Source organism: Phoenix dactylifera, chromosome 10, assembly GCF_009389715.1.
Source record: "Phoenix dactylifera cultivar Barhee BC4 chromosome 10, palm_55x_up_171113_PBpolish2nd_filt_p, whole genome shotgun sequence".
NCBI lineage: Eukaryota > Viridiplantae > Streptophyta > Magnoliopsida > Arecales > Arecaceae > Phoenix > Phoenix dactylifera.
Genome location: NC_052401.1, coordinates 5,215,020 through 5,241,150, shown reverse-complemented (window position 1 = coordinate 5,241,150; position 26,131 = coordinate 5,215,020). Strand labels below are relative to the sequence as shown.

At 42.0% G+C, this 26,131-nt stretch overlaps 3 protein-coding genes and 1 long non-coding RNA gene across 5 annotated transcripts; 1 reads left to right on the top strand and 3 right to left on the bottom strand.

Moving 5' to 3' along the window:
• Window positions 1-1,889: 1,889 nt before the first annotated feature.
• LOC103708559 (protein RKD5) lies at window positions 1,890-4,564 on the bottom strand. Of its 2 annotated transcripts, none has more exons than XM_008793538.3 (4): window positions 3,494-4,564; window positions 3,330-3,406; window positions 2,337-2,486; window positions 1,890-2,203 (listed from the first exon to the last, which is right to left on the bottom strand). In XM_008793538.3, the coding sequence occupies exons 1-4, from the start codon at window positions 3,687-3,689 to the stop codon at window positions 2,198-2,200; spliced, it is 429 nt and encodes a 142-aa protein (XP_008791760.2). In that variant the 5' UTR covers window positions 3,690-4,564; the 3' UTR covers window positions 1,890-2,197. The 2 variants fall into 2 exon arrangements, with proteins under 2 accessions (XP_008791760.2, XP_008791759.2); XM_008793537.3 differs by having other exon boundaries at window positions 1,890-2,192; window positions 3,494-4,559.
• Window positions 4,565-4,703: 139 nt separating this feature from the next.
• On the bottom strand, window positions 4,704-5,444 carry LOC120112229. The gene is made up of 2 exons (XM_039131093.1): window positions 4,944-5,444; window positions 4,704-4,825 (listed from the first exon to the last, which is right to left on the bottom strand). The coding sequence occupies exons 1-2, from the start codon at window positions 5,308-5,310 to the stop codon at window positions 4,704-4,706; spliced, it is 489 nt and encodes a 162-aa protein (XP_038987021.1). The 5' UTR covers window positions 5,311-5,444.
• A 4,217-nt stretch (window positions 5,445-9,661) lies between these two features.
• On the bottom strand, window positions 9,662-11,756 carry LOC103708560. Its single transcript, XM_008793539.4, has 2 exons — window positions 11,213-11,756; window positions 9,662-10,076 (listed from the first exon to the last, which is right to left on the bottom strand). The coding sequence occupies exons 1-2, from the start codon at window positions 11,601-11,603 to the stop codon at window positions 9,997-9,999; spliced, it is 471 nt and encodes a 156-aa protein (XP_008791761.2). The 5' UTR covers window positions 11,604-11,756; the 3' UTR covers window positions 9,662-9,996.
• A 10,869-nt stretch (window positions 11,757-22,625) lies between these two features.
• Window positions 22,626-25,979, top strand: LOC120112163. Its single transcript, XR_005513660.1, has 2 exons — window positions 22,626-24,828; window positions 25,801-25,979. It is a non-coding gene; the product is annotated as an uncharacterized LOC120112163 (long non-coding RNA).
• The last annotated feature ends 152 nt before the right edge of the window (window positions 25,980-26,131 follow it).

The following is a 26,131-nucleotide window of genomic DNA, read 5'->3' as shown; positions in this document are numbered from 1 at the left end:
TCAGCACCAAACTACCAACAAACAGATCCTTCTTTGTCCTTCAGATCCTTTTTGCAGCTCCAAGGAGAGTATTGCTTCTCCCTCTGTGAAACTGTGCGGCCAGAGTTTTCACTTCTGTTTCCATTATACTCGTCACATGAGGTGGAATCTCACTCTCACGTACAACCACATGCATGCACGCAGATACACGTTTCACAAGACCACCCAATGGCAAAATTTAGGCTCATGTGAAAGTATCTGAAGTTGAGTCGCAGATACATGTTTTCACTTATGTTTCCATTGTACTAGAAAATCACATGTTAGCATTGGTATTTTTTGTGTTGAAAATTCTCAAAAGGAACTCACACACACACACATACGCACCAAAAAGAAAGGGAAAAAACCTCAAAAGGGATTTATAGAGTTTATGTGATAATACCACTAAACCATTGTTGGAAAAAAAAACCAGTCCTATTATTTTCAGATTTTCAACATCTTCTTTTCACTTCATCACTAGTGTGTGCGTGTGTGTGTGTGTGTGTGAGAGAGAGAGAGAGAGAGAGAGAGGGAGGGGGGTAAGATGCCTCTGATCAAGGAGGATTGGCTATAATCTGCACCATGGTTGCAAGAGGCCATGAAAGCTTTCCTCTACTTTTCTCAAAAAACTCAAATAATATCTTCTTGACTAATTTTTTTGCTTGAGGTATTGAGTCATTGTAAATATTATCAGAGTGGATCCGATCAATTGCCCATGTATAACTAAGGGATACCACATCATTGATCCTTGTAGTGCCGACCATAGGCTAATTGTGTTGATTATGATTAGATTTGATTAGATTTTGACTCTTAACCTTGTGGAATGCTTGGGTTTAAACAAGAGAAGCGTGTGAAGACTCATATATGTATGTGTTTATTCCCATATTAATTGTGTACCAGAAAGATCTTAGGTACTTAAACAATATAAGAAACTTAAACAATACCTTTTGGTTAGTCTTTTTAGGAAACACCCAAATAATACCTTTTGGCTAGCCTTTTTAGATAAAATTCTGAATCATTAAAAATAGTATAAGAATGGATCCTATGCATGACACTATGGAACACTATAACACTAGCCTCTTTAGGACCGATTACATACCAATCGTGGTGTTTGTGATTAGATTTGACTAAATTTGGATCCATAGTCTGGCAAGAACATCAGGTTTAAATGAGGAAAGTATATGTATATGAGGACTCGTCCATGCTTGTATTTAGTCCTATATTAATTATACGTTAAAAAATATTGGATACTTATACAAAGCTAAAAAGTCTAAATAATATCTTCCGACTAGTCTTCTTGGATGAGGTTCTAGAAATATTACATGTACAAAAGAAAAAGCTATCATAAGAATATCTGATGATTGATAGGGCGATGAAAGAAGAAGGTTGTCACATATCCAAAGAATCTAAATAATATCTTATGGCTTTCTTTTTGGATGTGTCTTGGGTTGTTATATACATATAAAGAAAACTATGACAAAAGATCTCATGGTTAGGAGGATGGCAAAAGAAGAAGGTTGTCACAAATCCTTGACTAATACTATGAATGAGATATAAGAAAATAGGAAATCTTAAAATAGTAACACAATATTTCTAAGATAATAAAAATTGTATAAAAAATCAATATATGGGATACTCACCCCTTAAATTTCTTCAATATTTTATCAACTTTCTTCATATAATAGGCACCACTTTACTCCTAGCTAGTTGATTCAAATGGAACTGAGGACAGTATTTGCTAATGGTTTTACCATTTTAAAGATGAACAGGGATTCAGAGAGGCTATTGAGAATTGTATTTGGAAAAGTAAAGAACCATTTCGATATAAACAAGCAACAAAGCATCTCTTCCTTCTCATCAATATAAAAAAAAAAAAAAAAAAAAAACAGAGCACCGCTTCTTTATCTTTATTTCACAGATTTAATAATCATGTCAAAGAATCTGTAGACAATATCACTTCCATCGTAGCAATTGCCAAAGTGACAAAGTCTTTACAACCTCCATGATTTGGATACGTGATGTTTCCCCATGCCAACCTATGGTGGTAGACCAGCACAAATCCGTGCCTTCTCAACTTTGAGCCTCTCAATCTCAACTTGAGTTCTCGCAGCTCCTTCGCCAGCTTCAGCATGCAAACCTCGTTGCAGGGTTGAGATCCTCTTATCTATGCTTTTGATCTGCCTCATTTCTAAAAGAATGTTTTGTTAGAAGAACTCATTCCAGCATTTGGCATACGTTCATGGAGTTCAGAGGCATTTAGTTTTGTATTTGTGTCTCTGTGTGCGTGTGTGTGTGTGTTAGAGAGAGAGAGAGAATGAGACCTTTCGCTGAGGCCATCTGGGCATTCCATGTTTTCTACAAATCTTCTTAAGAGCAGTAGTACATATGCCAAGCTCCTTAGCAGCATCTGCTATTGGAAGGTGAAAATAATCAACCAAGTCCCTCAACTGCATGCTTCCAGTTCTCTCCCTCTGGTATAAATGAGACCATTAGGGAAAAAGAAAATCATTACATGACTAAGAAGAAAAAAATCAGGAAAAAATGTTGGAACCAAGAGTACCATATCTATTTTGATGAAGAATAACAACAGAAATGTTAAAGAACATGTGGCCTCTGAACTATGCTAGAGCTGCTCCTCCATATAGTGTCTAATTTGTTTTGTTCAATTTGATGGAGTTAGACCATTCGCTACACATAACATTTATGTCAAGAGATATGTAGATGGTAACAAATTGATATCTTTTCACATTCTACAGACTACAATCCATTTACAAAATGGACTCTTCAAATGGTAGTTTCAGAAATAAAGCCATCATCAAAGCCAAAATAGACTGTAAAAATGATTAAACGTGTCTTCGTCCTGGAGCACATAGATGAAGTTACTGGGAAGTGAAAGAAGAAGGAAAGGTGAAGTTGGGCCAGTGTTGTTGGTACTTGTGTTTATATTGAGGTCACACTGCCTACTTTTCTGAAAGTGCCAACATGGTGGCAAGTTTTCTCTCTTTCTTTCTTTCTTTCTTTTTTCTTTTGCTTGCATTGGTCTAACAGATCTAACTTATTATGAAGGAGAGAAATAAAAAGAATCTACTGAAAAAAACATTACATGATGCAACTCTATAATGATTTTATGAACAAATCAATTGCAGTTTGTGTACAATTCATAGTATCCCTGAATGTCTAAGTAGTTGTCAGCATTCCAAAATTTCAGGAGATCTCTTTAATTCATGAAGCCAGAGAGTTTGCTGGATAATTAGGAAGATCTCTGAGCAGCATTTATAAATAAAAGAGGTGACAACATAGTCTTCAATACATACCTGTGCAGCAATTCCAGTCTTGAGAGTTCGAACAGGATGACTGCGATCCACTTCTATCGGCCTGGATTGACATAACCCTATAACGAAGTAATCATACAAAAGTTAAGGTGGATCCGGCATGAAGCTCGGAGTCTCCATGCATATGAGGAAGAAAAAAACAGCACCTGATTCTGGTGAAGTTGATACATTGACAGCATTGGTGCTGGCCACCTCATATCTCATGTTTGCACATAGAGCATCACAGAAGACAGAGAGGGAATCCTGCAGGATAATATAATTATCACGCACTCGAACCAGGCCATAATTGATTAGGAACTTCTTCACCCAATCGAAGCTTCGGGTGCGGAGACTGCACATCATGAAACATACCAAAAGAAGAGAGAATTTAAGTCTTCGACATACAAATTGTGCAATAGTGTCCTTTGAGGTCCTTCTCCATTATCTCAATGAATCTAATTAGACTATTAGAGCCTAATCTTTCCCTCGAATTTTCTTTTTTGTAAAAGTAGTAATGATCTATAATTCGTTGCCAGTTATTTGAGGTGCGATGATGCTCAAATGGTGGGTGCAAGTTAAGAATGTGAATTTCAGTTGTTTGTATCTCTGGTTAAAACAAAGAAGGTGCATTAATCCAGTTCAAATAAAGTGGTTAAGATGGTTGTATATATGGCACTTTTAAGAAATATAAATGGCAGAGTAATGTTTCAAGAACCAAAGCTGAAGCTACTTCACTACTTAATTACATTCTCCATTTAGAAAGAAGCATCTTGTATTTCACCAGTTGGAATGGCTCTGGAAACATTTCTTTGCAACTGGAGAAGCAACTGAGGAGCAGCGAAGTTTGGGATGTTGGTTGTTGTAACACCGTTGAGTTACAACATTGTATCAAAGAATGGTTAATTGTGGCTCTGACAAAACACAAATAATATGATTTAGGGATCCTATAAACTTGGAAAGTGTCCGAGCCCCTGCCTCGAGCCCCAGGAAACATTAAGAAAAGAAGTACTGTTTTAAAGGACCTGACTTCAAATAAAGAAGCAACAAGAAAGCTATTCAAAGACCCATTGTTAGTGTCTCAAGCAAAATTTGCCATCTCAATACTAGACCCATACCAGTGCTACTGGTAACAAAATTTTTCCGACATACCAAGTATCAATATATCATTCATACTGAGTACCGGTACCGAATTGGTATGGTACGGTATATCCTATACTATCCAATTCGGGTCAGTACGGCGAACCGTGGTCTCAAAATTAGTTTATATTTATTTAATTTTGTGAGAGCATTCGAGCCTCAATTTCAAGAATTATAACGGATTATGTGATTAATAATGGAGCATGGGGATCAATCATTGACTTGTTAAACTGTTCTTTCTTACTCGATGTAGGATTGCTCTGCAGCCCGTGGAAAGCCATGGATGTTGTGGTAGACATCGAGTATCGCATGATAGAAAGTGCCAGGCCCTCCATGGATCGAAAGCTTCATATTTTGTGATCCTAATCATACAAAGATCATCATCAATTCCCTTCGTTCCAATAACAAATATAGAAGCGAAAGTAATGCCTTAAAATCATAGTCTGAGACCGTTAAACGGTGAGATGCAACACAACACACCGTTGGAATGAACCACTTCTCTCAACGCTTGGCATCCGCTGCAATCTATGGCGGGCGGCGAGACCTCAGGGGTGGTTGCCGCCGGAATCACCTGATTGACCGGTGGCAAGGCTTCAAAATTCCCAACTCCGTGATCGGCCGGCGCAAACTGCTCGTTTGCCGGCTGTTGAACATCGAAATCCCAAAATGATGCGTCCTGCATCATGCCGGACAATTCCATAGTGGATTCAACATCGGGTGGCGCAGGGAGAGCAAGAGGCTGGGTGTAGTCCGGGTCGGAGAATTCAAGGAATTGGAGGACATCATCCTCTTGAGGAAGGAATTCAGTCGAATCAGGGAGATTATCGAATGGCTGGAAACTATCCATCGGCAATGCCAGAGGGAGACTCCTCCGGTTTGCCACTGGATCGCCGGACACTTGGCCGGCCCTGCGGCGGACACAGGGCGAGCCAAGCGAGGCCGAGAGGGTGGAGAAGCCACAGCGGGAGGGAGAATATAGATGGAGGAAGACGGAAGGGATGAAGAAGCACAGAAGAGTTGGTTTAAAAGGAGGGGATTGGATTGGACAGAATATGGCGGGAACTAAGCGGTTATAGTTTCCGCGGCAGTTGTCGACCGTTGGATCACAACGTTCGAGTTTTTGAATCAAGAACGGAGAGGGTTAGATTTCAGAACAAAAGCTTATAGCGCCCAAAACTAAAGCTTTTCATTTGCCAAATAACAAGAAATACGTATTCTTTTACAAAGGATAAAAACAAAGCTAATACTAGTAGGTACTAGGTAAGTAATGATAACAAATAAGTATGTTATAATTATAATCTGTTGTTGTAGCTTATTGAGCAACCGAGCTCTGAATGCTGTACCACTAAAGTGCAATTTTTGCTGTAATTTGATTGAGGAAATTATCTGTGCAAGCCTGCAGCCTAGGAAATCCAAGGTCTCTACCATAAGTTATTATAATGCAAGAATTACTGATCAAATATTTACCCATATGTAAATGTGATTTACAGTACTAAAATGTAATGCAACAAAGGACCTTCAAAAATGGTACAATGGTCACTATTTGATGCCCGCATGGAAAATTATTTTGGTTCATCAAGGATGTTTCATTTACTATGTCACATGAGAAGGTTGTGTATTCGAATTGAGAGTATTGTTTCTAAAAATTTTGATGCAAGTTACTTTATTATAAGCACCGCAATCCATCACCACTCTATTTTTCTCCAAGTTTCCGAGTATCATGCACCAGATCACAATTAGTTTAATACCAACAATGAGAGGGTATTGGTTTAAATCTCAAACCTCTGGCATGATTGGCAGGCTTCAAGTGAAAATTTTAAGTTTGTAGCAGGTATAAACTATGCACACAAAGATTTTATTTATTTATTTATTTATTTATTTATTTATTTATTGAAAGAGTTGGGGAAGATGGAAAGCAAGATATAGGGTCCAACTATCTTGCAATGTCATCATGGTATTGCCTGTTTTCTTTTAGCTTTGGTAAGCTATGTCATTGCACATTGACTGTCAAATCAACATAAGAGATGGGGCGGTGGTATTTAACATTTTCTATTTTATTGAGTGTTTCTTTTGTTATTTTTCAAATAAAAAGTCCAAAAAAATCCCAAAATAGCATATAATAAACATTTCTATGGTAACACAAAAATTCTAAACAAATGCACTTCGGTATTGTTAAATTACTTTTACGTTGAATTTCACTGCTAAATTATAGCTAAGGAGAAAACCTAGACTTCCAGAATATATATATATATATATATATATATATATATATATATATATATATATATATATATATATATATATATATATATATATATATATATACACATATACATATACATACACACACACATACTTATATATATACACACACACACACACACACATATATATACATATATATGTATATACATATGCTTTTATATATACACACACACACACACAAATATACATATACATATATATACTCATTGTTTATCAAAGTCATCAGATAGGATATTCTCTAACTTTTCATTAGACAAAGAGGCTAAGTGTAGGACCTATAATCGGCTAGAACAACCACCAAAGCTTGATGAGTTAAAAATAAGAGAACTTTTAGAAAGGTGATACTTGCCTGCAAGGCATGATCCATATTCTATGGAGGAACTCGTATGGACAGGAAAGCGCTGCTTGATCCTCTTTCTTTGTCAAATAGGTAAGACATCAGTATAAGGTGTAGCGACTATGATAGTTGATATACGAATTCCACCTTGATTGCAGAAAGACGATAATTGTCTGCAAGGCAGGATCGATATTCTATGGAGAAACTCATATGGATGGAAAAGTGCTTCTTGATCTTCTTTTTCGTCAAATGGGCAAGACATCCGTATAAGATGTAGCGACTATGATAGTTAATGTACAAAGTCTGCCTTGACAGAAAAGCTACTATTTTTGTAGTTGGTCTAGACAAAGATCGAAGATTATGCCTTTCTTTTATATATATATATATATATATATATATATATATATATATATATATATATATATATATATATATATCTCGGATATGACTGCACATAAGCCCATTAGATCATATTGTTATATAACTTGTTAGTCATACATGGTCACATCAGCATGTAAATTTGCACAAGTAAATAATCAATTTGGTTAAACATCTCTTTAGTATAATGCAGATTATTGATAACAAGTTTAGGACCGTTTGGGCCAAAAAAATACATCTTGGAATCCTAAAAACACTCTTTAAGTGATTTTGCCAGAGTGAAGGAGGGAGTCTGGTTTTAGAAACTAAGCTGCCAACGAACAAGCAGGCCTAACAAAGCTATTTCTCAAGTGGAATTACATGATCATAACCTCCCGGTAATCCCTGAGAAATGGTGGTCTATCTTGCAATCCCACCAAATATTTTCACTTTTCATCGAGAAAAAAATAATAATTAGATCAACACTCTCTATCTTTTTATCCTACCAAATAGTTTCACTTTTCATCAGAATAAGATTAATTAGATCAACACTATCTATCCTTTTGTCCCGACTGAAATTATTATTCGAGGGTGGGAGAATTTTTTCTTCTTTCTTACTTTTTCTTATGTTTTCCACTTTTTCAATTAACCTTATCAGGTCTCCATCGAACATAATTATTCTTTTAATTAGAATAAAAGGAACTTTAAAGGATACCAAATATCAAGGATAGTTATCTTGATATTTGCCATCACACAAGCAAATGCATTCTGAGCATTGACTCTGTGAAATTTTGTGAGATAAGATTGGAGAGATGTGATTCAGATTTTGCCTTGAAAGAGAGAACAACTGGGATACGCCATGAGAAAGTACGTGGAAATCATGAAGCATTTAAAAACATCTTATATTTCTTTTCAATCGTTTTCAGATGCACTTTCTTATGTTATCTAAATCCTACGGTGGTTGCTTCTGAATTCATACTGGATTGAGTCTTGGGAGTATGATATCCTGAACATAACAAGCTATATCTGTTGGAAAAAATAAAATACAATGTCACGTAATCACGTGTATAAATGGAGTTTAAAATGATGACAACGATGAGGCCTAATGCATAAATTAATTGACTTATAAGTCTGTCTTAATGAGAGGCTTTAGGAATTTTCTCTTTTTTTTTGGTAGAGAAAAGATCCAAAGCCCAAATACAAAAGAAGAGAAGAAATCACAATCTAGGAAAGGAAAAGAACATAACATCAGTCTGCGCTTAGAAATTGTAGCAGGAGAGAAATCAACTACAAAAATTATAGGAGAGGGGAAATCACAGGAAAGATTCTCTAAGCACAATTTTCTTGTAGATAACGAAATATAGCCACTTTTTTTAGCTTTCGAAATAGAAATCAGAACAAACTGCTAATGGTCACATCAAATCAGTAAAGAATGCAAACAGATAGAAGAATCCTGCCACAGAATGGTCCAATTCATCTGCATGTCTAAATAACAGCACTTTGATCACATAATATTGCTCAATCTGTAAACCATGGCTATACTAATAAAGAAGCTATGGAAACAGAAGTTAAATTATTTCTCGTCTGCAAGACACAGTAATGGAAGAAGAAATTCCAGCAGTTTAATACTGTTCATATTCTGATACTCCTATCATCTCCAAGAAAGGTTTCATCTCTATCAGAAAAGTCCAATACACAAGCGACTGGAGATCCGCCATCTCTGCAGCTCAACAACGGCTTCAGCTAAGTGCTCACAGTAGCAATATGCAGGCAAGACAAGGTTAAGGCAAAGAAGAACAAATTGCAGAATGGAATTTGGAAATAAATGGAATTGCTGCAAAGGGAAACAAAACAAAACAAAATGTTATTCTCAGCTGTCAGTCGAAAGGAATCGCCTCAGAAAGCCTGCCCTGTATTGGTGACCAGTCCCCTACTAGAATTGCCAGGAAGGGAAGGGAATCTCATATCCCGGGTTGTCTTCTGTCAGATGGAAATGTAACAAGATAATGTAATAAACTGCAAGAGCTCACATGAAGTCTTATCTTGCCAACCAACATATGAAGCTACGAATCCTGCTTGCAATGCTGTCTGCCTGCAATCAATCTGCCAGAGCCAACTTTACAATAATAACAACAGCCATTGCAAGGAACATATACTTGCCAATAAGGTGATTTAATTGTTTTCCTTTGAAGAAAAGGGAACATAGAAAAGAGCCAAATTCATAGGAGTCGGAGCAAGGTGAAGAAGAAAATTGCGTTTATTGAAGTTAAATTATTGGTATATACATGAAACAATGCAATCAGGTTCATGCATAGCAAATGTGATGAGGTACATGGTGTTATCAGTTGAAAATCATAGACTTCAAATTGACTTCTTCCTCCTCTTTCCTCCATCTCTTCTCGTCTTGAATCAGATCCCAGCAAGCCTGTCATCAAAGAGAGAGTTGCAGAGAATCCCAAAGGGCATAGAGCAGCAAGGTATCAGAAGGGAATTCTCTCGACGAAAAGATTGCCTAATGTTGATCGTCATGAAATTGTGTTTCTTCATATCACAAATTAAATCAAGAGTGTTCCATCAGTTGCATAATCTAACAGTGCATGCCACTGCTTGGGCCCAATATTTCAGCCTTGCTTTAACTTCTTCAGGATGGTCCCCTGAGAGAACAGAGGAAAAAAAAAATCAGACAAAATGCCATCAACATGAAAAAAAGAAAGGATAGTACTATGAGGATCTTCTCGGAAAATTCTGAGATAGCTAAATAGAATTCGTCACACAAACACTAAATCACAAAACAAGTTCTATACTAAAACTCAAGTCGCAGCTTTGAAAAGGACATCCATTTGTCAAATGCAGGTTGACAACTAGAAAGGCAGGGTAAAATTGAGCTTACACCTCAATTACAACTTAATGTTAGCGAACAAACTTTAATACTCCAAACCAATGAAGGCATAAAAAAGCACAAGGCTGAAGGGATTAGAACAATAATCATATCAAGATTAGTTTAGAACCAACATACAAAATTTATGGGATGTTAACTAGAGAAAAACCAAAGAACTTCTAAACAATAATTATTACTAGAGAAGATGTAAGAAAAATTTAAGATACAAAGCTTATATAGCAATTAAAAACAAAGAATAATCCCTCATATATTGCAACTGGTCATGAGTCACCACTACCTATAAGTGGTTTGCTAAATACGCAAGGAGGATCGAAGTTATTGATAAATAACGTATGCATGAATAAGTCCCACCAAAATATCAAAGACGCATAAAATGAACAGAAATGAAGAGATAAAGAAAACTTTCATCAAAAGTTTAATTCAATCTTCTTTTTAATCAACTCATATAACCTATTACAGCAGTCAAAATTCTATACTTTCACGAAGCTACTTAATAAAAATTGTATCAGATAAGCAAACGGCCTGTTTGCTTTTATGCAAAACACCATAGATGTAAGATCGCGCATTTGTCAAAGAGTTTCAAGCGATCTTTCTCAGAAATCCTTTATCCGCAGTTTGAAAATCAAAAAAATCTGTCATAAAAAATCGAATCTACCACCCGTTAGTCATTCTAAGAGAAGATACCCATCAAATCCCTCGGAGTTTTAGTAGAAACAAGGGGAAAAAATGTATTTTGCCCTTAATTTCACACACACATGAAAAAAAGTGCTTCTTTTGTCCATATGAGAAATGAGTTTGAATCAAAATGAAAACTTTCTCTCCGATCAAAACCAAAGCAACCAAATTCCACCCAAAAACCAGTAAACAATCAACAAAAAAACTCGATATTACCAGGGCCGGAGATCTTCCAATTGGCCACGGGAGCAGAGGACGCCGCAGCAGCACCCAGCTCTGCCGCCGCATCCCCCGCCGCCTCCGGCGCCCGGCTTTGCTGCTGCTGCCCGTCCAAGAACCTCTGGCTCATCGAGTAGCAGAGCTCGAGAGCCGGGAGAGTGTTGCAGAGCTCGGGGATCTCCTCGTAACTGAACCCGAACCCCAAATCCAAGCACCCCTTCAACTCCTCCAGGTCCTCGTCCGTCAGGCTTTTCGTTCTCCCCACCACCCCATCGCCCCCGCCCGACCCCTGGTCGACTCCCTCTGCCGCCTCGACGTAGCCCTCCAGCATCACCCCGCCGCCGCCGCCGCCCCGGCTCTTCCTCGGCCAATCCGCCTCCCACTCCATCCCCCCTCCTCCTCCCTCTTCTTCTCCTTCATTTTCTTCCCTTTCCTGCTCCTCCTCTCCAATCTCGGGTTAGGGTCTCGGATCGAAACAGGGGACTCGGTCTCAGAGGCAGAGCTCCCCATCTCTCTCTCTCTCTCTCTCGATCTCTCTCGCGACGTGGAGAGCTTTAAGTTTTAAGGACGGATGATATGGCGGTATTACGCATGCCGCATGGCATGGCATGGCATGTGGCAATGATGAGGACATGAGCTGGACTGCTCCGAGTCGAAATGACTAAACTGCCCTGGGATCATTCTACGGTACGTTGCTCCGCGGAGCGGCAAAAGGGTTGGCGGTGATCGGACGGCTGGGATAAGTCTTAGATCGGGTACAAGGAGATTTAGACGGTGCAAAGAGGTGGGGCCCGCGATGGGTGAGTGTTTTTTGAAGTGAGTAAATGACGAAAATAACGCGGTGGCGTGCGATAGAATTGACCGGAGATTCCGAGTGGAATCAGTGTCAGAAAGAGCTGCAGTGATTGGAGGTGGAGGATGCAACACAAAACACTGAAATATTCCATTTATAGAACGCCACGTAAGCCGAGCTTTTGCCGACTTGATTTTTTTGATCGGAGGCGGTTCGCCTCCCTAAACACGTGAACTGCCTGAAAGCCGCTCATCATCTGAGCCATCCTGTGAGTCTCCCGTATAAGAGGGGGACCATCATCATACATGTCTGCCTTTCGGATTCAGTCGATCATCACCACAGAGTCTCCCTCAAGGTGCACCCGCTCGACGCGTTGCGGATGCTTCTCGATACCGAAAGTTTCTTCTTTTTTTTTTAAAACCAAGCGTTTGTTAACGCGTGTCAGTTAAGAATCGCGAAACAATACGGTGAAAGCCGGCAAGACACGTGTGCGTAACGCCCGCTAATAACAACTGATATCACCCAAAGAAGCGCTAATAACAACAATGAAAACAATTTTTTCGCAAAATTATATATCAATCTCAAAATCTTCATATTAAGATATTTTCAGTATTATAATAATTATACATTATTAACTCAATTGGTTGATATCTCTCTGTGGTTTGCTCCCGAGGAGATTTAGAAGTAGCATATTATACATCACAAATGAATTATAGCGTTCTTTATATAATTAAAAGAGTTTGATGTCCTATAAAAGTTTCATCTTTTTTTTCACTTCCTTAACTTTTCACTCTCACGTAAGTCCATGAGAGAGATTTGAGTGTCCAAATTGATCGATTGCCATCACCGAAGAAATTTTAATTGCAGATATAGATATAGATATAGATATATAATCTATTCGAAATTTTTTTTGAGTAATATTGCTTTTACTTTGATGTCTCATATGAGCTTGGCTATAAAGAAGCAGCACGGTTCATACAAATATAGAACCCAACAACTATTTTTCTTCTTTCTAATACATGCAAAAATATATCAGACCTCAATAATTGCATTTAATCTCGGTTGAAGTTTCTTGCTTAATTTCTAGCTCTTGTACCTACTATGGCCGCTTCAAAAAGCTATTGCAGCAAAATTATTTATGAAAATGTTGCAATGGGAACCATTTTTCTTGCGAGCAACCTAATTCACTCCAACCCTCAATGGGAGAAAGAATTTTAAAAAATTCAATAGAAAACAATCTTTTTAAAGCCTACATGTCTCCACAACCATCTCAAATTTGTCCAGAGAAAGATTACATGTGTCTCATGCTTGGCTTTCTTTCGAGGATTTTAGAAGCTCCAACATGTTGTCGAACCATTGCAATGCCAGATCATCCAATTGTATGCTTGAATTACTTAGAACACATAGAAGCTAGCTTGGAGGAACCTAATTTTGTAGTGATAGCTGGATCTCCAACCTCTCTCTATGGCTTCTCCTTTCTCTTGCCTCTTTTTGCTCAGACACCACAGCATGCATGTCAACAAACAAAATAAATACATATAAAATAAAATAAAACCCAGTTAAGGTAGTTGTTCTTTTCAATGAAGAATAGCATTTCATTGATCAAGGAAGCCAACAAAAGAGTAGGAATCACATTCAAATCTTTTTGAGTTGTTCAGAGAAAAGAATACAGAAGAGGCTCCACATATACTGTAAGAGCTTGGACAACTTGGGGAGTTGGAAAGAAAGTTTGCATGCACTTTGTGAAAAAGGAAGGCCAACTTGGTGCTGCTTTCAACTAAAGGAGACTGGCTGCCCTTTTCCTTGTCCCCATTGAGTCCTTTGATGCTGTCCATGGCATATCTACTTGTCCAATTGTTCCCCTCCTCCTTAGACAAGATCCAGCCATATTCTATCACCTAAGGGGAATTGTTTTAACTTTCCACTGATTTCTTGGCCAAACTTTTCCTCAGCACGCGTGCAGCTAAGATGTGATGAATGCTCCAACCATCTAGAAGTTGAAGTGAAGTAATTGTATGTGGACAATAGGTTGGTGAAGAACATAATGGGTTTTTTGAGAAGGACAACATTATGTGTCACCCACAGTAATTTGGTGGTAAGTATAGATAAGCTTGGGGTTGAGGATGCTGAAGGATTATAATTATGCCTTGTAAGTGGTTGTCATTCTAATATCATTTATGCAAAATGTTCTAGATTTTGTGCAGTGCTTGTTCTAACTAATTTAACTGAGGCGAAACCATCGAAGAATAGGTATATGTTCCATCTAGTAATCAACATGTCCATGGCCTTTTCGGATCGGAGTTAAAATGCATGTGAGATGAAGCGCGCATCCTCCTAATAAGCCAGCCAAACTTGTGCATGATGTGGATCCCACCGTCGAAAAGCATATTGTTGGTTCATATCATGTGTTAGATTGCTTTCACATACAAGAATCTTGAACCTTATGATCAAGATATCCTAGCAAATACTTTGTCTATGTATCTTATTCGGACATTTTAATTCATCTTGTGCAAATACTAATCCATGACTTATGAAAATGCATAGAATAGGGGTAAAAACGAACTGAGATACTCAAGCAACTAGGGATCAGCTCGTTAAGAGCGCATTTGAGCTCGACTCAATTAGAAAATGAGATAAGCTCAAATGTATTTCAAAGGCTGGCTCTAAATGAGCCAACCTTGACCAAATGGCCTATTCAAGTATGGTGGGAAATTAAGGTAGACTCAACTAAAGCTCGGCTCAAAGCTCAGTTGAACTGATGTTAAAATTTCCAAGCTTTTAGAAAATATAGTTATCAAACAACAAATAATTTTTTTATTAAAAGCACTACTTCCAACAACAATCCTAAATAGGACCAAAGTCAAGTGAAATGGAAAGCAGTGGGGGAGCACTTCGATCTAAATAGGTATTTTAAAAGAAATAAGCAAACACTCCAACTTGATAGAATGTAAAAAATCAAAATTAAAAATAAAAATAGAAGCTTGCAAAATATACTAAAAATTCTAATTTCAATGATGTTTAAGAAAGCAATGGTTTATTTTCTTTTCTTGCTCCTTGTAAATTTTTTAACTAGATTAAAAGCAGGCTATTCAAGTTTTTCCAAATAAAACTAATATATGCTTAAGAAAAATAAAATAAAATAAGCCTATATTTTGGGAGTTGGATTCAACTCATTCAAGTAGAGTTTCTTATAAAAGTGGAGGTTCAGAATTCAACTTTTTTCAGAAAAAAATATAAATCAGTCTTACAAAAAAAAATAAAATGAAAGAAAAAATGTCATGAAATAAAATAAAGAACATACAACTATGATCCCAACATCATAATCGAGATTGTTTTTTCCTGGTTATTGTTTATCAAGATCTATATTTTCTTATATATATATTTGAAACGCGTTACAAGATATTTTGGATGAACATTAATTTTTTCCCCTGCTTATTTTACTACAACATATAAATGTTTGAGATCATGATTTCCGTTGTCAATTCTAATACCTTGTTCTATCATGTTTAATTTTTCTCTGGATTCAATCGCACGCATCGCACATGTGAAGATCTAGTTTATATATACAACACCAGCATATTTCTTAATAATTAAGCTAAATTTGATCAACCTCATCTGTAATGTCCGGGCCCACAACCTACTAGGCCCAATAAAAAATAGGCCCAGTTAAGGGTTTGGGCCCAAATTTCACTGTGGGCAGTATTATTATAATGGTTATTATAATGGTTAAAAAAAAAACGAAGGGATAAGACCGACAGGGAAGGGTTACCTCACCCCCTACTGGCAGCCGATGCTGGCGCGCCGGAGACAGGGGGGCGGCGGCCAGTCCCGGAGCAGGGAGGAATGGAGAGGATGGGACCTCTCAGAGGGGGGGTCTCATCCTCTAAACAAATTATTTAAGCCTCTGCCGGCAACCCCAAGTGACAGACCCCCTAGAATACTGAACGAGAGAGTGAGAGAGCCGAAGCCTTGGAGCCGAAGGCAAAGGAGCCCTGAAGCTCCAAGAGGAAGGAGGGACTACCAGGGGGAGGTACTGCCCGACTGCAACCGGCCAAGGTAAGGAGCATTAGGGTAAGGGTTTAACAGGGGTAAAGAAATTCCACTGTGGGGTGCTCTTCCCCTCTGTGTCAACAGTGAAACAGAGGGGAGGAAACCGACACAGGGGAGGGAAAAAAGGCCTACAGTCCACTGGTCAGGCCGGACTCAAAGGTCGTGCGCCCGACGACCACCCGGGCCGAACCCAACCGGGCTCGGCCTGCGGATGAACCGGACACCGCGGCCTCGGCCTGCGGATGAACCGGACACCGCGGCCTCGGCCGCCGGTACCCTGGAGTTCGGGGGGCAACTCGGGCCGCCAGATCTGGCCGGGACGACAACAGAGGCGGCCACAGGGCCGCCAGCCCCGGCCGGACCACCACCTCTTCTCCGGCAAGGGGTGGTGGTTCCGGAGGGAAGGACCGAAAAAAAAAAAAGGAAAATGAACTCACCGGATCTTGAGGCTTCATCCCCTCCGGCCATACCTGGCCGTGGACGGAGCGGGTGGAGGCCCTCGGTTAAAGCCGTAAAGCCGGATTCCGACCCATCTCCGAACCCTTCCCCTCTCCGGCATCACTTCGGAGGGAGGAAGGGCTTCCCTTCCGCCGGTGCACCGGGGGGAAACCCCCACGTCGATCGGTGGATCGGGGGGAGCCTAGCCTCCCCGGCCGCCTGCAAGAGAAGAAAAGGGAAAAGGAGAGAGGGAAAGAAGGAAGAAAGACCGAGGCCGGAGGGAGCCGAGGGCTCGACCGGAGAGTAGGGTCTCGGCAGGGTCAACAAAGAAAGAAAGAAAGAGGGAGAGAGAGAGAGGGAAAGAGAGGGAGTGACCGAGAGGGGGAAGGCCACAGATCTGGCCGGAGGAGAAGAAGGGGAGCCGGAGGAGAGGGCCGGAAGCATGGGCTTCGGTGGGAGGTTGAAGGAGAGAACGAGAGAGAGAGGAGGAAACGGAGGAGAGAGGGGAGGAAGGTAGGTGAAGAGGCGGAAGCCTCTAGAAGGGGGGAGAAAGAAAACATGGTAACGGGTTTGCGGGTCGGATCTGAACCCGCAACCCGTTAAGCTTAAATAAATATATATATATATATATATGTATATGTGTGTGTGTATATATATATATAATTAGAATGGGTTAGGTGAACCCAATAAAACCAGACCCAGTCTATTTGGATGAACCCGGATGAGGGATGGGCTAAATTTCAGGTAGAAAAGGAAATAACATATTATTATTATGACATGATTGTAGGTGATTTAGGACTCGTCACCAGGACGCGGGAGACCTAGGAAAAAGGCAAATTACTGTAAGTAACTTGTTTTAATCTTGTTGTGAATCATGTATGTAAGTAGCCTGCCCTAATCTTTATGGATCATACATGAAATTTAACATGTTATGCATGTACTGTAGGCTAAGAACGATATGTGTATCTGACATGCTCTAGTTACACAAGATATGATGATATATGCTTTATATTCCGTTATGCCTACAAAATACTGGGATTACATTACATGCTAAGATATGAGTTATGAAATATGAACATGGGTGGTACATGTCAGTCACATAATTCATAGTTGTGCACATATTATGTTTTCATAGCTCTTGTGATACATGCAAAATGAATTGAATTCCATATTATGATTTTTATTAGCATGAGTGTAAAGAATGATAATGATTTGCTCTAGCGGCATATTGCTTGTAAAAGGGTACCTAAGAACTCCTATTGCTACGGGCCGAATGCAACTGAGCCGGCCTTGCCAGTGGCCGATAATGACTGAGCCAGCCCCGCCAGTGGCCGACTAATAACTGAGCAGGCCCCGCCAGTGACCAATAATGAATTCGCCGTAGCATCTATGAGGTACTACCTATACGAAGCATTATTTATGAACTCTTAAGAGCTACTGACCCAATGTAACTGAGCCGGCCTTGCCAGTGGCCGAGAATGACTGAGCCAGCCCCGCCAGTGGCCGCCTAATAACTGAGCCGGTCTCGCCAGTGGCCAAGAATGACTTCGCAGTAGCATTTAAGAGCACGACCACGGCATGCCGGTGGCACGATTTTTCCTACATGTGCATATTACATGATTTCTTGACATTGTAGGATACTGTTTTATTTACTCAGCATGGATATTTTATTATGATGATTGATTTAGTAGCATACATGTCAGCTTCTCAAACCCTGATAAGCATGGTTAGCATTTTTAGTCGATTCGACAAGATTATGCAGGATTACTTACTGAGCCGTGTAGCTCATGCCTGTTCATTTACGTTTTTTTTTAGATCACCACCAGTGACAGCTGCCAGAAGCATTTTTCTTTTGCAACAGGGCTTCTTTATTTTTGGGGATGATATAAATAAACTTTTGTGTATATAAACTATGTAGAAGCTCTGTACTTTATATGAACCAGTGGGTTGTAATACCTTCTTTTGATATATACAAGTTACACTGCTTTTGACTACCTGTTGACCATGTACGAGGCTGCGTGCTATTGTGGGCGGTAGTCGGCAATAGCACGGCCGTGTCACGGAGCCGGATCCGGGGCGTGACATTTCGTGGTATCAGAGCTTTAGGACTAACAAGAACATAACAATAAAATTTGGGGTTAACGGGTAGTTAAGGGTGTTGAGACTTATTAGGGTATATTGACCTTACTTTGAATTTTGGTTGCAGTAAACACTATAAGATATGGAGGATGATAGGAGGCCACCGTCCCCAGATCCTAGCTACCGCTCCGAGTCCCCGGATACACCACGCTCTGGGGCAGGTAGCGCGGATCTAGCTGGAGTGTACCAGCTGATAGCGCAGCTCCTCCAGCAGCAGCAGCAGATACAGCTAGCTACCCTACAACCAACCAGCTCTTATTATGAGAGGTTCCGACGACTGAACCCACCAGTATTTGATGGCGGACCGGACCCGATAGCGGCCGAGACATGGATTCGGGATATGGAGAAGATGTTCCAAGCACTCCAGTTCCCCGAAGAAACGAAGGTCCGATTAGCCATCCCCCAGCTGAAGGGGAGCGCCGAGTTTTGGTGGACGACCATGGAGCCCGCATACCCCGCCAGCAGGATTACTTGGAGGGACTTCACGAGGCTGTTCTATGCAGAGTATTTCCCGGACTCGGTGAACCAGATGAAACAAGATGAATTTTTGACACTGACGCAGTCCGAGCATATGTCTGTCCTGCAGTATGCCAGCAAATTCAACGAACTGGGCCGGTTTTGCCCCCAGTTCATGGAAAATGAAAGGAGTAAGGCAAGCCGGTTTGAGCGGGGGCTGAGGTACAGGATCAGATCTCGGATATCTTCTCACCTATTCACCTGCTACAGAGACGTGTTGGACCGGGCCTTGAAGGTTGAGGCCGACTTGATGAGGCCTGACTTAGAAAGAAGTGATCTGACGAAGGCCAGGTCAGCAGGAGGACAGAGCAGTAGGCCCAAGGGCATCAAGGGGTCTATGATTAAAAAGAGGCAGAACCGAGGTTGCCCTAGCTGCGGCAAGCATCACAGTGGGCCCTGTCTGAAGAAAATTGGGGCCTGTTTTACATGCGGGCAGCTCGGACATATGGCACGTGACTGCCCAAAGAGGGCACCCAGACCTCCTGCAACCGAGGGCCAGAAGCCAAGGAACACCCCCCGAGTATTCGCACTGACTCGCCAGGACGCTAGTGCGAGCGACCAAGTGGTGACAGGTACACTGCCAGTTAATTTGATTGATGCCTCTATTCTATTTGATTCTGGTTCCACACATTCCTTCGTGTCAGTTAGTTTTTCCAAACAGTTGCATTGCACATCTGAGAAAATAGAACCATTGCATGTTGCCACACCCCTTCAAGAGACAGTGATAGTTGACACTAAATACAAGAACTGCATAATTCAGTTGGGAAGAAAAGAATTAGAAGCAAATCTTCTACAGCTGGACATGTATGATTTTGACATCATCTTGGGGATGGACTGGATGTCCCAGTATCATGCCCACATTGATTGTTACCATAAGAAAGTGGTATTCCGAATGCCAGGAGAACCAGAATTCTTCTTTCAGAATGACGATACGCCCCCTCAATGTAAGCCGACACTACATTTCATTTCTTCCTTGCGAGCCATTAGAGCACTCAGAAAGGGGTGCACGGCTTACCTGGCATGTGTCACGGATACCCAAAAGGAAATCAAACTAGAAGATATTCCGGTAGTCAGAGAATATCCGGATGTTTTTCCTGAAGAGTTACCGGGACTACCCCCTGATCGAGAGGTCGAATTTACTATAGACCTCACCCCTGGAGCAGGACCTATCTCCAAGGCTCCTTATCGAATGGCCCCTGCTGAGCTCAGAGAATTAAAGACACAATTACAAGAGCTTTTGGATAAAAAGTTCATTCAACCCAGTGTGTCTCCATGGGGAGCTCCAGTACTGTTTGTAAAAAAGAAGGATAGGAGCATGCGGCTGTGCATCGATTACCGGGAACTGAACAAGATAACTATAAAGAACAAATATCCTCTGCCCCGGATCGACGACCTGTTTGACTAGCTGCAAAGTGCCCAAGTCTTCTCCAAGATATATTTGCGGTCCGGTTACCATCAGTTAAAAATCAAGCCTGATGACGTGCCAAAGACTGCATTCCGAACCAGGTATGGGCATTACGAATTTCTGGTTATGCCATTCGGACTGTCCAATGCTCCAGCTGCTTTTATGGACTTAATGAACAGAGTCTTCAAGCAGAATTTAGATCAGTTTGTGATAGTCTTTATTGATGATATACTGATTTACTCAAGGAGCAGGGAAGAGCACGAAGTTCATTTAAGAATGGTACTACAGACCCTTCAGAAGAAAAAGTTATATGCCAAGCTGAGCAAATGCGAGTTCTGGTTGAGCAGCGTGGCATTCCTCGGTCACGTGATCTCCGGGGATGGGGTGTCAGTAGACCCTAAGAAAATAGAAGCAGTGGTAGATTGGCCTCATCCCACCAATGTCAAAGAAATTAGAAGCTTTTTGGGACTGGCCGGGTATTACCGACGGTTTGTGGAAGGGTTTTCCAAAATAGCCACTCCCTTGACCCGATTAACCAAAAAACGGGCCAAGTTTATCTGGGACAGCAGTTGTGAGAAGAGCTTCCAGGAGTTAAAACAGAGGTTAGTGTCTGCTCCAATTTTAACTCTGCCATCCACAAATAGAGAATTTACTATTTATAGTGATGCTTCCAAAATCGGGCTAGGCTGTGTATTAATGCAAAATGGCAAGGTAGTAGCCTATGCCTCTAGACAGCTAAAGCCCTATGAGCAGAATTATCCAACCCACGACCTGGAGTTAGCTGCAGTGGTCTTTGCCCTGAAAATCTGGAGGCACTACCTTTATGGAGAGCATTGTGAAGTGTACACTGACCATAAGAGTTTAAAGTACATATTCACTCAGAAAGAATTGAATATGCGACAAAGAAGATGGTTGGAACTCCTGAAAGACTATGATTTGGATATCAAATATCATCCAGGCAAAGCTAATGTGGTGGCTGACGCTCTAAGCAGAAAGTCAGCAGTAAGTTCATCTGCACTACTCACCACCCAGCCACAGGTTCAGAAGGATCTTGATAAGCTGCAGGTTGAAGTAATTGTACAAACTACAAAAAGTCTGCTGGCCACTCTAAGGATACAACCGACACTGATCGACAGAATAAAGATCGCTCAGCAGTCTGACGCACGCACAGGTCAACTCAAGGATGAAGTGGAAAAAGGGTTACGACCCGAGCTCCAGATTCACTCAGATGGTACCCTGAGGTTCGGTCATCGATTGTATGTCCCAGCTGATGTGGAATTAAAGAAAGAAATTCTAGGAGAAGCCCACCAATCCCGCTTCTCCGTTCACCCCGGCAGTACCAAGATGTACAGGGACCTCCGAGAGCATTACTGGTGGAAGGGTATGAAAAGAGAAATAGCTGAGTATGTTGCCCGATGCATGACCTGTCAGCTGATAAAAGCAGAACACCAGAGGCCGGCAGGGTTACTAGAGCCATTGGAGATTCCAGAATGGAAATGGGAGCATATCACTATGGACTTTGTTACAGGGCTTCCAAGAACAGTAAAAAGGAATGATGCAGTGTGGGTGATTGTCGACCGCCTCACAAAGTCAGCTCACTTCCTACCCTTTAGGGTTGGAACCTCATTGGACAGGCTGGCCCAAGTGTACATTAATGAAATTGTGCGCCTACATGGAGTGCCAGTGAGCATCGTCTCTGATCGCGACCCCCGATTTGTATCCAGATTCTGGAGAAGCTTTCAGAAGGCCATGGGTACCGAATTGAGGCTCAGTACCGCATACCACCCCCAGACCGACGGTCAGTCAGAGCGAACAATACAGACCCTGGAAGACATGTTAAGAGCTTGTACCATGGACCTAGGTGGAGGCTGGGACGACCACATACCTTTGGTAGAGTTTGCCTACAACAACAGTTACCATTCCAGCATCCAAATGGCACCATATGAAGCTCTATATGGAAGGAAATGCCGATCTCCTCTGCATTGGGATGAGGTCGGAGAGCGAAAACTACTCGGTCCTGAATTGGTCCAGAGTGCTAGAGATAAGGTACTGCTAATAACGCAGAGACTACAAGCCGCTCAGGACAGACAGAAACGATGGGCTGACAAAGGCAGGAGAGAATTGGAATTTTTGGAGGGGAACTTTGTCTTCCTAAAAATTTCTCCGTCAAGGGGTGTTACCCGATTTGGGCGGCACGGTAAACTGAGTCCCCGCTACATCGGCCCATTCGAGGTTCTCGCTAAAGTGGGCAAGGTCGCCTACAAGCTGGCCCTACCTCCAGAGTTATCAGGAGTACACGACGTCTTTCACGTCTCCCTCCTACGCAGGTACATCCCAGATCCCAGCCATGTATTACAGTATGAACCCTTGCAGATAAATGAAGACCTGACCTATGAGGAAGCTCCTCTGCGCATCGTCGATAAGAAGGAGCAAATTCTTCGGAGGCGTACCATCCCTTATGTCAAAGTTCAGTGGGCCAACCACACTGAACGGGAAGCCACGTGGGAACTTGAAGAGGAGATGCGCCAAAGTTACCCCCAGCTCTTCGAAGATAGAGGTATGTATAATTTCGCGGACGAAATTTATTTTAAGGGGGGTAGGATGTAATGTCCGGGCCCACAACCTACTAGGCCCAATAAGAAATAGGCCCAGTTAAGGGTTTGGGCCCAAATTTCACTGTGGGCAGTATTATTATAATAGTTATTATAATGGTTAAAAAAAAATGAAGGGATAAGACCGACAGGGAAGGGTTACCTCACCCCCTGCTGGCAGCCGATGCCGGCGTGCCGGAGACAGGGGGGCGGTGGCCAGTCCCGGAGCAGGGAGGAATGGAGAGGATGGGACCTCTCAGAGGGGGGGTCTCATCCTCTAAACAAATTATTTAAGCCTCTGCCGACAACCCCAAGTGACAGACCCCCTAGAATACTGAACGAGAGAGTGAGAGAGCCGAAGCCTTGGAGCCGAAGGCAAAGGAGCCCTGAAGCTCCAAGAGGAAGGAGGGACTACCAGGGGGAGGTACTGCCCGACTGCAACCGGCCAAGGTAAGGAGCATTAGGGTAAGGGTTTAACAGGGGTAAAGAAATTCCACTGTGGGGTGCTCTTCCCCTCTGTGTCAACAGTGAAACAGAGGGGAGGAAACCGACACAGGGGAGGGGAAAAAGGCCTACAGTCCACTGGTCAGGCCGGACTCAAAGGTCGTGCGCCCGACGACCACCCGGGCCAAACCCAACCGGGCTCGGCCTGCGGATGAACCGGACACCGCGGCCTCGGCCGCCGGTACCCTGGAGTTCGGGGGGCAACCCGGGCCGCCAGATCTGGCCGGGACGACAACAGAGGCGGCCACAGGGCCGCCAGCCCTGGCCGGACCACCACCTCTTCTCCGGCAAGGGGTGGTGGTTCCGGAGGGAAGGACCGAAAAAAAAAAAAAAAAGGAAAATGAACTCACCGGATCTTGAGGCTTCATCCCCTCCGGCCATACCTGGCCGTGGACGGAGCGGGTGGAGGCCCTCGGTTAAAGCCGAATTCCGACCCATCTCCGAACCCTTCCCCTCTCCGGCATCACTTCGGAGGGAGGAAGGGCTTCCCTTCCGCCGGTGCACCGGGGGGAAACCCCCACGTCGATCGGTGGATCGGGGGGAGCCTCGCCTCCCCGGCCGCCTGCAAGAGAAGAAAAGGGAAAAGGAGAGAGGGAAAGAAGGAAGAAAGACCGAGGCCGGAGGGAGCCGAGGGCTCGACCGGAGAGTAGGGTCTCGGCAGGGTCAACAAAGAAAGAAAGAAAGAGGGAGAGAGAGAGAGGGAAAGAGAGGGAGTGACCGAGAGGGGGAAGGCCACAGATCTGGCCGGAGGAGAAGAAGGGGAGCCGGAGGAGAGGGCCGGAAGCATGGGCTTCGGTGGGAGGTTGAAGGAGAGAACGAGAGAGAGAGGAGGAAACGGAGGAGAGAGGGGAGGAAGGTAGGTGAAGAGGCGGAAGCCTCTAGAAGGGGGGAGAAAGAAAATATGGTAACGGGTTTGCGGGTCGGATCTGAACCCGCAACCCGTTAAGCTTAAATAAATATATATATATATGTATATATGTGTGTATATATATATATAATTAGAATGGGTTAGGTGAACCCAATAAAACCAGACCCAGTCTATTTGGATGAACCCGGATGAGGGATGGGCTAAATTTCAGGTAGAAAAGGAAATAACATATTATTATTATGACATGATTGTAGGTGACTTAGGACTCGTCACCAGGACGCGGGAGACCTAGGAAAAAGGCAAATTACTGTAAGTAACTTTTTTAATCTTGTTGTGAATCATGTATGTAAGTAGCCTGCCCTAATCTTTATGGATCATACATGAAATTTAACATGTTATGCATGTACTGTAGGCTAAGAACGATATGTGTATCTGACATGCTCTAGTTACACAAGATATGATGATATATGCTTTATATTCCGTTATGCCTACAAAATACTGGGATTACATTACATGCTAAGATATGAGTTATGAAATATGAACATGGGTGGTACATGTCAGTCACATAATTCATAGTTGTGCACATATTATGTTTTCATAGCTCTTGTGATACATGCAAAATGAATTGAATTCCATATTATGATTTTTATTAGCATGAGTGTAAAGAATGATAATGATTTGCTCTAGCGGTATATTGCTTGTAAAGGGGTACCTAAGAACTCCTATTGCTATGGGCCGAATGCAACTGAGCCGGCCTTGCCAGTGGCCGATAATGACTGAGCCAGCCCCACCAGTGGCCGACTAATAACTGAGCAGGCCCCGCCAGTGACCAATAATGAATTCGCCGTAGCATCTATGAGGTACTACCTATACGAAGCATTATTTATGAACTCTTAAGAGCTACTGACCCAATGTAACTGAGCCGGCCTTGCCAGTGGCCGAGAATGACTGAGCCAGCCCCGCCAGTGGCCGCCTAATAACTGAGCCGGTCTCGCCAGTGGCCAAGAATGACTTCGCAGTAGCATTTAAGAGCACGACCACGGCATGCCGGTGGCACGATTTTTCCTACATGTGCATATTACATGATTTCTTGACATTGTAGGATACTGTTTTATTTACTCAGCATGGATATTTTATTATGATGATTGATTTAGTAGCATACATGTCAGCTTCTCAAACCCTGATAAGCATGGTTAGCATTTTTAGTCGATTCGACAAGATTATGCAGGATTACTTACTGAGCCGTGTAGCTCATGCCTGTTCATTTACGTTTTTTTTTAGATCACCACCAGTGACAGCTGCCAGAAGCATTTTTCTTTTGCAACAGGGCTTCTTTATTTTTGGGGATGATATAAATAAACTTTTGTGTATATAAACTATGTAGAAGCTCTGTACTTTATATGAACCAGTGGGTTGTAATACCTTCTTTTGATATATACAAGTTACACTGCTTTTGACTACCTGTTGACCATGTACGAGGCTGCGTGCTATTGTGGGCGGTAGTCGGCAATAGCACGGCCGTGTCACGGAGCCGGATCCGGGGCGTGACATCATCTGTGCATAACCCCAAGAAATCTCACTTTAGAGCACTCTAACTAATCTTATTCTCCGC

Bases quoted from the DNA above. Each gene is read 5' to 3' on its own strand.
- LOC120112229 (XM_039131093.1), bottom strand. From the start codon at position 5,310: ATGGATAGTTTCCAGCCATTCGATAATCTCCCTGATTCGACTGAATTC. The intron at 4,826-4,943 runs GTGTGTTGTGTT...TTGTATGATTAG, and splicing joins AGAAGTGGTTCATTCCAACG to GATCACAAAATATGAAGCTT.
- LOC103708560 (XM_008793539.4), bottom strand. From the start codon at position 11,603: ATGGAGTGGGAGGCGGATTGGCCGAGGAAGAGCCGGGGCGGCGGCGGC. The intron at 10,077-11,212 runs GTAATATCGAGT...CTGTTCTCTCAG, and splicing joins TTGGAAGATCTCCGGCCCTG to GGGACCATCCTGAAGAAGTT.
- LOC103708559 (XM_008793537.3), bottom strand. From the start codon at position 3,689: ATGATGTGCAGTCTCCGCACCCGAAGCTTCGATTGGGTGAAGAAGTTC. The intron at 3,407-3,493 runs GTGCTGTTTTTT...ACTTCGTTATAG, and splicing joins ATCAACTTCACCAGAATCAG to GGTTATGTCAATCCAGGCCG. The intron at 2,487-3,329 runs GTATGTATTGAA...CATTTATACCAG, and splicing joins AGACTGGAATTGCTGCACAG to AGGGAGAGAACTGGAAGCAT.